We start from the raw sequence: 14,612 nt of genomic DNA, 5'->3' as shown, positions 1-14,612 counted from the left end.
ATAAGCATTCAACCAATTCATATGTAATTAACTATAAAGTTAATAAAAAATTTTACTTTTATAATAGTTATTCAACATGATAAGGCACATCCACAATTTGTTATTTCTCTTTTAAGGTCTGGAAAACCTTAATCACGCCAAGTTTCATGGGCTTGATTCATTTTAGAAAAAAAGAAAATAGGAAGCAAATATAAGAATTCAAAACCAGACAAAAATATCAAGCAGAGTCCAATTTATTGTCAATCTCAACTATTTTATTGAATTTCTGCCAGTTTGTTTTTACCTTGTCACAAGAAATTTTAGTCATGAGAAAATTTAGTTGACTTATGTTTATGTGAACAGGACATTCGCACATGTATGCAGCAGCGTACACACACACACATCCTTATACAAATTGTTCTCCTCCAAAGCACAATCTACTCCGGGCACCCCTTCAAACTCCAGCCAATTGAAAGTTTACATGATGTTAGCGTAGAAATGCTGTAGAGTTCTATTTTCTCAAGAAAGTCTAGAAAATTATGTGAATGTATACATGTAGGAAAGTATGTTAGTGTGTACCGATTTATACGTGGTTTAAAAATTCAGAATTTTAGGGTGCCTGGGTGGTGCAGTCGGTTAAGCATCTGCCTTCGTCTTAGGTCATGATCCCGGAGTCCTGGAATCAATTCCCACATCGGGCTCCCTGTGCCTCGGGGAGCTTTCTTCTCCCTCTGTCTCTGCTTCTCTCTCCGTCTCTCTTTCATGAATAAATAAATGAAATTTTTTTTAAAAATAAAAAATAAAAATTCAGAATTTTAAAACCTGGAGAGTACCTTTAAGATTACTTATGATCTAGTTTTATACAGATGAAATAGCTGAGGTCCAGGAAATTAAGTGATTTAATAACTCTATTGCTGGTAATTTCTGAATTCAATGAAGAATTTAATGAACTCTCTGTAGTAGGTGTGGCAGATTGATGCTTAACGTTTGTCCCATCTTCCTGTACTGTGGAGACTGAAAAATTAGTAACTATACTTCCCAGACTCCCTTGCAACGTGGTTCAGTATGTGATCTAGGATCAACCAATCAGATGCGTTTGCCACTGTGTGGGTAGGCTGTGCTTCTGCTACATTTTTTTTTTTCTCTATCGTTGCCAAAAACAATGGTAGAGGCATTTGCTTTTTGTGTGTGTGTGTGGGAGTTTTAGCTAAGGTTCTACTGTTCAAAGACCTTTGCATGATGTCTTTTTTTTTTTTTAAGATTTTATTTATTTTGAGGAGGGAAGGAGCAGAGGGAGAGAGAATCTTAAGCTGACTCCATGCTGAGTGCAGAACCCCACACAGGGCTGGATTCCACAACCCTGAGATCATGATCCAAGGGGAAATCAAGAGTCGAACACCTAACAGACTGAGCCCCTCCATGATGTCTTAGTAAAGGTGTAGACTGTTCTTAGCAGCTGTGACAAAATTCTGGAGTCAGCAGGAGTGATGACAACTTCCTGAATGTGGCAGGTTCCAATCCTGTTGGTTTGCTCATTTTCAAGGTTTATTAGCTACGGAAGTGAAAGAGTGGTTCTGGAACTAGAGGATCCTTGACAATGGAAGATTCAGGAGCTAGTACCCAGTTAGCTAGGGCTGGCATAACAAAGTACCACAAAACTGGGGTGACATAAAACAACAAAGATGTATTCTTTTACAGTTCTGGAGGCTAGGAGTCTGAAGTCAAAGGTGTCAGTAAGGCCATGCATGCTCTCTCTGAAGGCTCTATGGCACTCTTTCCTTGCGCCTTCTAGTTTATGGTGGTTGCTGGCAATTCTTGGCATTCCTTGGCTTACAGATGCATCATGCCCATCTCTGCCTCTAGTTTCACATGTCCTTCTCTCATGCATCTGTGTCTCTTCTGTTTTCTCTTCTTTGAAGGACACCAGCCATTCCATTAAGACCCCACCTAATCCAGAACAACTTCATCTTAACTTGAGTATATCTGCAAAGTCTTATTTCCAAATAAGGCTACATTTACAGATACAGGTAGATATGAATTGGGGGGGATACTATTCAACCCAGGGTAGTGCCTCAATACTGCAATGTAACTGTGGGAATCTTTTCTGAAAGTTCATCCCAGACTCAGTCCTTTTATTCTTTCCTCAAGGTCTGAAAGTCTTTTAATATCCTGCAATAAATACCTTATTTTTTAACTAGCTAAAATGTATTCTCTTCTTTACAAATGAACTCTGACAATACATCTATATACATATTTTTCTTTAAGTGTTCAATTTAAGGTTTTGCTTTTTGATCATGGTGTTGGTAAAAGAAAATGCTTCCTAATGTGAAACCTAAAATTTTCATAACCAGTTTTTGAAATCTTAAGAGTTTTGTTTTTAATTGCTCTTTCTGGGTCTAATAATAATTAGATTCAGAGGAGGGAAAGAGAACTTTATTAGTTAATTAGGCAAGGAAATTTGTTATCTGAACTTAACAGAAAAGAAAACTGAGGCCCAGAAAAAAAGAAATGACTATATTTTGCAACTAATAAGGGAGTCTAATAAATCCAACAGTAATGTTCTTTCTGTTGCTCTGTTGTTCCATGAAGTACTTACTGGAGAGGGAGAGGGTGGTTGAAGGATTTTAAGTCTCTGACTGATAGATTAAGATGGCAAAAATGAGATAATTATCCAGCAACGGAACCAATTTAAAAGAAGAACTTCTAAATCTAAGCGAGTATTGTTCCCTTCAAATAAATCACATTGGGAGCTATGTAGTTATTTCAAGTATTGCCCCAAGTATTTTGAGTCTTTTCTGCTGAAATTGCTGTTATAACTGGGGTCACTTCTCTGAATATCCTCACTGGCAAGTTTTGTTTTCCTTTTTGTGGTGGTTTTTTGCCTTTTTGAGTTGCTCTGGTTTTAAATACCGGCCGAAAGTTGTTCAAAGTGTAGTGAATAAAATGGGTGATCAAGCAGTGATTTGTGCAGCACACAATCCCACAAACGATTTAGACTTTCTGCATAATAAGCCAGCCTGACTGTTTGACCTTGAAGATTCATTCAACGTGGACAATACCATTTATGTTGAAGAAACAAATTAGCATTGTCTTCATTTGTGATTCGGTCAGGCACACTTTCTTATATTTTTTTTTCTTGGAGTTTTCCATTTAAGGTTTTGGCATCTTCTTTTCAGGTCATACTGAAAATATCAAGTTTTATTGAGTTTCTATTGTCCCCTGAAAAACATGACTTTGTCCAGCTTCTCTTGAAAGATGAGAATAAATGTCAGGTCTTCTCTGTTACTGTTTATCACTCAAATGCGTGGCCTAGTCTTTATAGCATCTTTGCTTTTACTCAAATTCTCTTTTGGAGTGAAGCCGTGTCATGGCTCTTAAACACAGGGAAAGATGCTCACCATCCCTCCAAATGAGAGAAACAAAATTAAAGCTACAATCACACTTTTTTCACCTACCAGATGGGCCAAGATCAGGCAGTTTCGGTAACCACGGTAGACCGCAAAGGGAACCTTACGTCGGTACAATCCCTATGGTAAGTAACTTGTCAGTATCTTTTGAAATGAAAAATGCACATACCCTTTGATACAGCCATCCTACTTCTAGGAATTTTCCTACAGGTGCACTTGGACACATGCAATAGCATATGTGTGCATATCATTCACTGCAGTCGTGTTTGTAACAGCGAAAGAGTCCATTGTTAGAGGTCTGCTTAAATCAATCATGCACATCCGTGCAATGGAATATTAATTAGCTTTTAGGAAGAATAATTATGAAATGTTCTATATCTTGCTTTGGGAGGTGGTTATGCTCCTATATTCAATTCTCAAAATGTATCAAATTGAATCTTGCATCTTAGTGAATGCAAATTATACCTCAGTAAAAAAAAGAAAAGATGGACGGGATAGAGTTAGGTCTAAATAAATTTAAAGAAGACTCCATGACACCCTTTCCAAGATATCTGTGAACTGGAAAAAAATCGGGCTGTGATTCAGTATTTGTTGCCATTAGTAGAGAAAATAATATATTAACATGGTTGCATATGCACCCAGCATCTCTCGAAGGATGTGAGGACAGGGTAGTAGTAGTTGCTTCTAGTAAAGAAATCCACATGGGTGGAAGATAAGGATAGGAAGGGGATGTAGTGTTCACCCTACACCCTTTCTATCTTTAAATTTTTATAAGTTGTACATGTCATGTATATTCAAAAGGAAAATAAGTTTTTTAATGAAGCTCTCCTGTAATTTTGTCATCAGCCCCTATTCCCAATGTTAATTGCTTATTGGATAAAGCAAGTGCTCTAATTCTGTCAACAGATATATGAGCCTTTTGGGTTACTGGACTGCTGCTTTTCATTTCACAATAAACATTCTTGCTATCTTTTAAGAAACATTTGTGCCAATAAAATAACATTTCATTGACGTAATGTTACGCCATCACAGGATGTTACCTTCCAGCCACAAGAAGACAAGATGGTAAGCTTGCTATGATTCTCGATATTCAAATAATGTGTGGATTAGTAACACAAGAAATTGTGATTTTTTTCAAAATTTTCTTATATGTTTTAATGGAATGCTTAAAGATTTAAACTAATAAAATGAAAAGAATTATTGGGTTACCTATTGAAAGATGTTTTAAAGTTCTATAATATTACTTGGCCTTTTCTAGTCTCTTGAATTGTTTATATATACCACTATCCTTTGTATTTGAGGAACAATTGATTTGAAAATTATTCACTACTTGACTGAATTAACTGCCCCATTTAGTTAATGGACCACGAAATACTGTCATATAGCGTTTACTTGATTTGAAGACCAAACTAATAAATTATTTACATTGATTATTGAAACTAATGGTTACTTCACCATTTTAAAAACAGATTAACAATAGCCATTGTTCACATAGTATTATTGATGGTGCACAAGGGTAGTTTTAGAAATAACATTTATAATATTTGGATGGAGTATAGAGGCACATATAGAATATTTGTCTCCAAACTCAAAATTGCCAAAAATTATAGTTTTAAGAAGGAATACTCCATTCTTGGCTATCTACAACTTTATCTTCTGGCTTTAAGTGTCATTAAACTGCATCGCACACCAATAGTCATTTTAAAATTAAATTGTAATTTAATTTAGTTAATAAAATTTTGTTTAAAAGTTTTAATGTAATAATAGCAAATATGCCTTACCAAGAGATAGAGGGATATAGAGCTAAGTTTTACTTTCTGACTTTGAAGTTGGACAGAGCATATTTGAATCTTGGCTCTGCTACAGATCAACTGGAGTAGGGTTCAGTTTAAGTTACTTAACCATTATGACTTTCAGCTTCTCCATCTATAAAAATGCACAAAATGGGACCTCCATCATCAAGTTGTAGGTGAAGATCAATTGATAGAATGTAACTAAAACACTTGGTACAATGTCTCCATAAACTATAGTCATTGTTGTTATTGTGAAAGGAATTAGAGACATTACTGAAAATTACCATAAAGCAATATATTATGATCCAAAGTTATCTTTGTTATGAGGGTTAAAATGTCATTCATTCACTCAGTGATTGATTCACATGTGGGGTGGCTGGGTGGCTGGGTGGCTGGGTGGCTGAGTCGTTAAGTGTCTGTCTTGGGCTCAGGTCATGATCGGAGGGGGGGGGCGCGGGTACTGGGACTGAGCCCCTTGATGGGGCTCCCTGCTCAGCAGGGAGTCTGCTTCTCCCTCTCCCTGTGCCCCTCCCTTCCCCTTGTGCTTGCTTTCTTTCTTTCTTTCTTTCTTTCTTTCTTTCTTTCTTTCTTTCTTTCTTTCTTTCTCTCTCTCTTTTTTTCTTTCTCTCTCTCTCTCTCTCTCTCTCTCAAATAAATAAAAATCTTAAAAAAAAAAGGAAAAAGCTTAATTTTTGTGGGTAAATATGATTCATTTACGACAAGAACATTCTTTCAAGACTTTTCATTTTTGAACCCTTCATGCAGTAATACCATCTGAAGTCTAAATTGTTTTGAATGGCTCTTCTTCTCCATTCTGCTCTTCTCTCCCAGCTTCAGGGGTCTCTCCATCAAACCGAAGCCACCAGAGAATGGTCAAAATAGGACCCTGTGGCCCAATAACTTAAATGTCTAGTTTTGGAGTTTTTGAGGCAAAACTACAGTCTGTACATGTGACCAATCTCCCTGTCCCCAAGGGATAATTTATTCGTTTACACGTCTGTCTGTCCCATTAGATGTTAAGCTTTGAGAGTAGGGACATGTCTCATTCATCTTTCCATCATTCCACAGTCTTATGCCCAAAGCTCACACACAATAGGTACATAGTTTGTGTCTTTAAAATAATGCAATATTATTTTATTCAAACCATTTCAATGAAAATATTTTAAAAGACAGTTACTATTTCAACAGTTCTTTAAAAAGACTCAGTCCTTTTTTTTTTTTTTTAAGATTCTATTTATTTGAGAGAGAGTGAGTGCATGAGCAGGACAGAGGGAAGAGGGAGAGGGAGAAGCAGACTCCTTGCTGAGCAGGGAGGTAATTCCAGGACCCTGAGACCATGACCTGAGCCTGCCATTTGTTACATCTGACTCCGGAAAGCCATCAGTGACCATTGAGTGTTTTAAAGTTGTCACCTTGCTGGGAACCCCCTGGCTCTGGTGCTTTTCTAGTTGTTGTGGTTTTCCTGTATCACAGTGATGTTCTCAGGGCCAGCACAGTTATTAGCAACTTGGGCTGCTGAGTAGAATCATCTAGATGCCCAGTTTCTACTGGCAGGCTATGGTTTAGGAGAATATAGGCGACACCGGGGCCTGAAGAATTTCAACAAGATGCAGAGGAGATGCTGACACCCAGCCAGCCTGAAGGACACCTGGATCACCCGTGCTTTACTCCCTGGCGTGGGCTCTCTTGAGACATGCTGTGCAAAGGCTGCAAAATTGTGCTCCACTGGCCTGAGGTGGGCTAAAAATGTTCAGCCTGCATGGTAATATTGTTTCATAATTGTGAAATATTTCCAACATACAGCACAGTAGGGATACAAAGGCAATAAAAACTCACGGACCTGCCATCCAGTCTAACAAATCTTATCATTTTGCTGTATTTATTACAGATTTTTATTAAAGCGATAAAACATTACAGATGCCATGGATGCCCTCTGTGTGCCTTTCCCCTGCCTATCCTTTCCACATAATGACTACCTGGAATTTGGAGTTTATCATTCTGATCCACATTTCAGTAAATAGGTACTTAGTCAAAGATTCTGCTTAGTGTTTTCTTGCTGTTACATATTACGTATACGGTATCAGATTCTGTGCAGCATTGTATAAAATTGGGCCAATATTTAAAAACTGAAAAATTTCACATGAAATCAGATTTGTTGGCTTCTCTTGAAACAACCGGAAGATCTGGCAACATTGGGCTAGCTTTCTGGCATGACAGCATGCCGTGCTGGGCCAGCGCTGTTCAGCGTGACACGGTCCCACGGCTCACACTGTGTAGACATATGCGCTTGCACCTGGACTGTGTCTCCTTTGATGCAGGTCTGGCCCCTGATACTGAACTTCCTTCCACCCTAATTCTTTTCTTTCTTCAAGGCCATTTCTGCTGTCCTCACCTAACTGCTTGATTTCAAAGGCGTCTTCCTCTCCAAGTATCTCTACCTACCTCTAACATCCGCCTCTCCTTCTGTGATCTCCACTCTTTTGTCTGAAATTCATTTTAATTTTCTTGCCATTTCCTGCTATTTCTCTCAGGTTCCTTGACTTTAGCACCAGAAGGGCATAGTTTCACTTCATTGTTGTTGCTTAGACTTTGCCAGTCAGTAACAAAAGAAGTTATTTATTTTGATTGGCAGACCGACCCACCCTATGACATCTCTGTGACCTCTAGCTGTTCACTTGTTCGGGTAACTTTAGGGGATGTGTTGGCCTGGAAGGTTTGACACTGGATAAAGTGGGGTTTTATGGGTTAGACAATTCTTAAGGGTGGAGGTAGTTTTGTCTTTTATTTTCCTACAGCATTTGGCAAAGTGCCATGCAAATTATAGTCCCTAGAAATGTATTTACTGAATGAAAGAATATTAATAAGTTAAATTACAAGTTTTTTTTTTTTTAAGATTTTATTTATTTATTTGACAGAGAGACAGCCAGTGAGAGAGGGAACACAAGCAGGGGGAGTGGGAGAGGAAGAAGCAGGCTCATAGCAGAGGAGCCCGATGTGGGACTCCATCCCACAACGCTGGGATCACGCCCTGAGCCGAAGGCAGACGCCCAACGACTGCACCACCCAGGAGCCCCTAAATTACAAGTGTTTTATTACATACTCCTCCTTACAAACCAGGGCAGCCCCTGGTCCTCCTTTGTCTCAGAATGCATGTAATCCAAGATACCGCTCCTGATAAAGATCTGAGTTTGTCAGGGAGGCCAGAGAGGCAGAGATGGAAGAGTGTTCAGGGTTTTGTGGATAGTTCTGGTGGGAGGATTTTTTAATAGGAAGAGAGGAGCACTGAGATATCTTTGGTATTTGGAAAAATCTGAAGGTGAGAGGGATGAACAAAATATTTTCAGAAAGTGCTGTTTTGTGTAATAAATGGGATTCCTATTTGAGATTCTTCAATGGAGTCAGCACTAAAGAATCAAATTACTTTTAATTACATTTTAATGTCATTCTGCCTGGGACAGGACTATCAGGTTTTAGACAGATTACATCATGAAAGAAATATGTATGCCGCACAGATTTACCATAATGCCTTTGGATGTTTTAGAAAAGGGCGAACCTTGCTAAATATGGAGGTCTTCCCCTATTAGTACCGAGATTAGGGCTTCCAGTAAGACCTCTCTCTAACAGGACCAGGAACCTTTCTATCATGGTAGAAACCTCTGAGATTAATGAAGAGGCATTAACTGTCACCAGAGCAATTTTGTCTGGAATATAAAATGCAATAGAAAGTCAATTTCAAGAGCTGGTTGGGAAATAAATGAAAACACATGTCTGCAAGTTCTAATTCATATAAGTTTAATTCCTTAATCACATGTGATGAATTTAAGAAGCAGTGTCTCTGCAATAATTCAACTTAAAATAGATTTAAGCCTCTTTTTCCATTTATGGCTGGGAAATAAACACTAATGGCACCTTAACACTAAATTGTGTTAAACCTAATAAAATAGAATCACACCAGTTCTGGACTTTAGATGATAGATAGCATCAGCTGTGCAGGTGGAAAGCACATGACGTCTCTATCAGTATGCTAAGGGGGCAAGGTCTTCAAAGTTGGAAAGGTTCATATATTCTTGAACGCATTTTTCAGATGGACATTTGACATCTCTGTCAAGAATTCATTCAGATGTTTACTCTGCAGGTGTTCTTGAAAATAATATTAAAAACAAGTTGTAAAGTCCAGGGTTTGGTAGTGTGGTGGCTCCAAAGGAGTGGCTAATTTCCATTAGGGCTCTTTGCTAAAGTTGGTCCAAATAAAATGCAGTTGGCTGAAGAACAAATCCCGTAATCCCACCGTATTAGTTCCCCAGGGCAGCTATAACAAAGTACCACAAACCGAGTGGCTTAAAAATAACAGAAATGTATTTGCTCACAGTCTGAAGTCTAGGAGTCCAAAATCCAAGTATTGACAGGGTTGGTTCCTACTGGAGGTTCTAAGGGAGAGTCTGTTCCATGCCCCTCTCTTAGCTTCTGGCTGCTGTCGACAGTCTTTGGCATTCCTTGGTTTATAGACCTGTCACTCCAATTTCTACCTCCCTGGTCGTATGGCATTCTCCCTGTGTGTGTCTCTATCTCTGGGTCCAAATTTCCTCTTCTTAGAAGGGTACCAGTCATTGGAATAGGGCCCAACCAATCCAGTATGACCTAATCTTAACTTGCTTACACTTGCCAAGACCCTATTTGCAAATAAGGTCATATTCACAAGTATTGGGTTTAGGACTTCAATGTATCTTTTTAGGGGGGCACAATTTAACCTATAATACCTACCTTCCCCCGAGACTACCCCCCCACCCCGAGTGCCTCCCAGTCCAGAATTCTGGAGCCACTAGTGTGTGCGGTGGGTCACATGTGTGGCACATGCCAGCTCATTTCATCTTTCCAGCCACCCCATCATCCTGGGGTGATTGTCCTCACTTTAAGAAAACAGGCTCAGAGAGTTTAAGCTGCCAGCTGGTAAGTACAGAGTGAGTATTTCAATCCAGCTATTACTGACTTAAACCAATCCTTTTTTACTCTGCCTTGCCATCACCTTAACTCAAAAACACCGGATCCTTGTCTTTGGAAGCAATCACTTGAATTAAAATCCAGCTCTTTCACAATTTTCCCCTCAAACACAGTTTCTAAAAGAGTAAGTATGAAAGAGTTGGAGATGGAAGATATGGTGATAGATTTTCTTCCCACCCGGGAACATCTGGCCTTTTCCCACCATGCAATGGCAGTGACTTTGCAGTCGATTACAGGTTAGCCATGGGAGAAAGACCATCTGTCAATCCAGAGTCTCCCATTCCTTCAGTAGATGTATGTTTTAAAACATTTTATAAATTGCACTTGTGTACATCTACTTTTTTTAATGCATTGGGGCAATTTGATTTTTAAAGGAATCTCATCTGTCATCAAGTTCTATTTCTCTGCTCCTTAAATAATTCTTAAGTCTACCCCCTCATCATTATCTTCAATATCATGAGATTTGTTCACATGCACATTTCTCTAACTTGACTATAGCAGTGGCTTTCAAATAGGTCTCTCCGCCTCCAGTTTCCTCCCATGTAATCCACCCTTGACATAGCTGACTCATTCTGATGTTTAAAAGTATGTTTTTATACATTTAAAAAGTGTTATATTCATTCAACAAATATTTACTGGGTATATTCTGTGCTAGATGTTATTCCAGCCACTGGGAAACAGCAGTGAACCAGAGGAACAGAAATTCTTGCCCTCAGAGAGCTTATATTCTGTACAGTTCATGATTGCCATTGTTATGTCTCTTTCTTCTATATATTTTGTTACAAGTCTTGGCAGATAAGGATAATGATGATGATGACATTGATGAGGGTTTTCATTTTATTGAGCATTTACTGTGTGGCAGCCATTATGCTGAGCTGCTTACGTACAAATTATGTTGTAACAACCCACAAGGAAGTTATTATGATGCTGATTGTGTGAATGAGAAAATTGAGACTTGGTTTAATAAGTCCAAAGTCAGAGATAAAAAAAAATGTTGGGGGCAAGATTTGATTCTGGCATTTTCTTTCTTCAAACCCATGGCCACTACACTACACATCTTCTCTTAGATGTCCAAAGGGTTGTAGAGAAGGAAAAAAACTTCCTCTACCTTCTCCAATTTAGTAATTTGAGGCCTGAGAATTGAACTCACAAAAGACAGATTAGCAAAGGAAAAAACAGTTTGCAGATATGCAATGGCCATATATGGAGGAGTACTCAGCGATGAATAAGTTAAAGAAGTGGGTAAAATCGGGGGCTTATATACCATTTTAACAAAGGGTGATAAATTGTGAAGTGGTTAGACAAGGGATAAAGGGGTTTGGTTACTAGCAGGGGTAAATCATGGGATGGTGACTGGGAAAGGATGGATACAGCTTGTCCATGCACACTCATTTCAGTGCCATTTCCCGATAAGAGTCATTCTCCTCTTTCTGGTATGGAAGAGGGGGCACCTTTACAAATGGAAATTTCCTTTATGAATGGAAATTCCATTTACAAAAGGGAAATTTATGCCCTGCTTTTAGGCAGATAGGGGAGAGCAGAGAGCTCTTCCTGTGTCTGTTGTTTCTTAATTGCCTTCAGCTCAAAATAGTTCTTATGCCAAAGTAGCATATTTTGGGGGCGCAGATTCCGATCCCTTTCAGGATTTACGAATTACTAACTGAACGTGATAGAAGCTCTTTGTAAAGCAAATAACCACGGTAGTACTCTGTTTATAAGATGACGATTTTTGTATAAATAGTTTATCTAAGGCAGCAGTTTGCTCTTCAGAGGCCATGTCTGGAGATATTTTTGACCATCCTGACTGAGAGTAGGGGTACTACCGGCATCTAATGAGTAGCAGACCTCTACACCACAGAGAGTTACCTGGTACAAAACATCAGAAGTGCTGAACCCTTGAAACCCTGACCTAGAAAGAGGTAGGTTTAAAGCTGAATAAAATTAAGACTCTTATTTTTTCTGTGTTTTAAAGTGTCTGACTGAATATATTCTTTATGTATTGAAGTAAAGCTTGTTTGTATTTTAAAGGCTTCCTCCCCTGCCATCTTTCAGTTTAAATTTAGTAATGGGCTTTCAGGGAAAATTGCCTATCAGTTGAATACTTTTTAAATACACATGTTTCTAAGTTTTAAGTACCACTTTACTCAATTGCTTATGAAAACATTAACTTAAATTCTAATCAAATGCTTTTATAATTTTATAATTTAAAAATAGGATTCATGTTCTGTTCTTTAGATATAAAAATGATTCCAAAGGCCACCGATAGTAAACATTCTTCTTTACTCCGATTTACTGGTAGTAGTGATGGGTGTGCCCTGAGTCATCAGTTTTGCAAGTCTTCTTTCTGGTAGCCATTTGGAAAGTGGCGGGCTGGGTGCAGAGATCTGGTGTGTGACTATGGAACAGTTGTTCTTTGTAGGAAACGAAGTGATCTGTGTTTGATTCAAATCTGTGCTATTGGTCCTGACAGCATCATGTTTTCCAATTAAGTTCCAAGAACTTTCCTGGCCTTCACGGTCTCACTTCATGATTTGAAATTCAAAATATAAATTCATATGACAAAATGGAGGTCATATCCAATATAATCATTTTTCTTTTCCCTTAAAAACAGTCCTTAAAAGTTCATCGGGATGGGGAGCAGCCCTTGAGAAGGAGAGGTCCCCTATTCCCTATTCCTCTCCACTGAAAGCATCAGAGGCCTAGAATTTATTTGTTCATGAAGTTGTCTGTGTCTTGACAGACATTAAAATCAATACGCGGTTTTTGAACACCCATGCATAAAAGATGTACACTTTCTTAGTTCAGCATAAATTTCTGCTTATAGACCAGAGTGCCATAGCTGCTTTACCCCTTCTGTTCCATAATGCTATAAGAGATTAAGCACACTCATTTTGGTTTACATCACTGTTTGATTAGACATATAACATTTCTCCTAATGAATTTCTGAGTTTCCTAATTGTCTTCAAAAAAAAATCAAGATTTTTGTATATAAACGCAGATGATGAAGCATCACAATCTTAGAGTTGTTTTTTTTTAAATAATGCTCATTATTCTAACGCATTTATTCAGTAGTTGTTTGTAGTCATGAAAACTACACAAGATAATTTTGGCAAAATGACCAATAGGACCATTAGTTCACCCCACCGTTTCTGCTTAAGACAGGAATGGTGTAATCTTGGTCATTACTACCAAGGGAACACAGGGAACATTCAGTGTGAAATATGACACCTATAATTAGGAAGACCTATGGTTATACCATAGCAATTTTAAAGATGAGGTAATTTTGGGAGTGTTGAAAAAAAAGCAGCAATTAATCAAAAGTTTTCAGCAGTTTATTTATGATACGATATGTTCTGCAAAAGAAATGCCTATCTTTTGTCGTAAGGAGTTAATGTGGCGTGTTACTAAGAGCACAGAATTTGAAATAAAGTGTCCAAACCCCTTACATTTTTTAAATGCTAACTTTATAGGCCCTTGTATCACTTCCCTGGGATCCAGGCGGCTGGGAACAAACGAAGAAAAGCCTGTGAACAGCCAGGGACCCAGGGAATCATGTTTCACTCAGAAAAAAAAAAAAAACAACAAAAACCAGAAGGGCTGAGATTAGATTAGACAAGGTGGGAAAGGGATATTGGCAGGTAATGCGCAGGAAAGTTACAACTTGGGTTATTTTTTAACTGGCGTCCTACAAACGGCCCGCGTGTAGGTGTCTCTCGCTAACTTGTAAATGAACTTCAGGTTCTCCTTAGCTGGGGCGACTTCTGAATCTGAGAACCTGGCGGCGGTTCAACGACCCCGCCCTCAGGGTCCCCAGGGGGCATCTTCTGGAGAGCCTGACTGTCTGGGACACGGGCCCCAAAAGCAAACACAAACCCGCCTTACTCCCCTCGGGTGGAAACTTCCCCGGCCTCGAGCAGAGCGGGAGGGGGCGGTGGGGCGGCGGTTCCCCTCGCGGAGGCAGAGAACTGCGCGCGCGAGGCTCCGGGCGCGCGGCGAGCGCGGCGGCCGCCGCCTCCTCCCCACCCCGCCTCTGCCGGCGCTGCCTCCTCCCTCCGCCCGGCTCGGCCTCCCTCGCTCCCTCCCCTCGTGGCTGGCTCCGGCGGCGGCGGCGGCGCGGCGGGGAGGGCGTGCGCCGGCCGAGAGGTGTCGGTGGTGAGGGAAGGGAAGTTTCAAGTGGAAGGTCGTCCGCCGGCCGGCGCGTCCTCCCGCTCCTCCGGCAGCATCATGGCGGAGCCAAGCGGCTCGCCCGTGCACGTCCAGCAGCCCCAGCAGACAGCCCCGGTGACAGCGGCGGCGGCGGTGGCGGCCCCCGCGGCCGCGACAGCAGCGGCGGCCCCGGCAGCGCCCGCGGCCCCGGCTCCGGCTCCTGCCCCGGCGGCGCAGCCCGTCGGCTGGCCCATCTGCAGGGACGCGTACGAACTGCAGGAGGTTATCG

General features: G+C 40.1%; 1 protein-coding gene across 5 annotated transcripts in view; it reads left to right on the top strand.

Annotated features, from left to right (window-relative positions):
- STK39 (serine/threonine kinase 39) overlaps window positions 1-14,612 on the top strand; it is a 439,620-nt gene that overhangs the window by 144,378 nt on the left and 280,630 nt on the right. Inside the window, exon 1 of one of the 5 annotated variants that reach the window (XM_087861213.1) lies at window positions 13,536-14,612. The exons of 3 other annotated variants lie outside the window; for them this stretch is intronic. In XM_087861213.1, the coding sequence (XP_087717339.1) occupies window positions 14,402-14,612 (211 nt within the window). In that variant the 5' untranslated portion in view covers window positions 13,536-14,401. Of the gene's footprint in view, window positions 1-13,535 lie in introns of those variants that run through there. One more of the 5 variants, XM_045780392.2, reaches the window with a different exon arrangement.

Source organism: Ursus americanus, chromosome 1, assembly GCF_024610735.1.
Source record: "Ursus americanus isolate L20-20 chromosome 1, mUrsAme1.1.p, whole genome shotgun sequence".
NCBI lineage: Eukaryota > Metazoa > Chordata > Mammalia > Carnivora > Ursidae > Ursus > Ursus americanus.
Note: the sequence above shows the minus strand (reverse complement) of the source record. Positions and strands in the feature narration are given on the sequence as shown.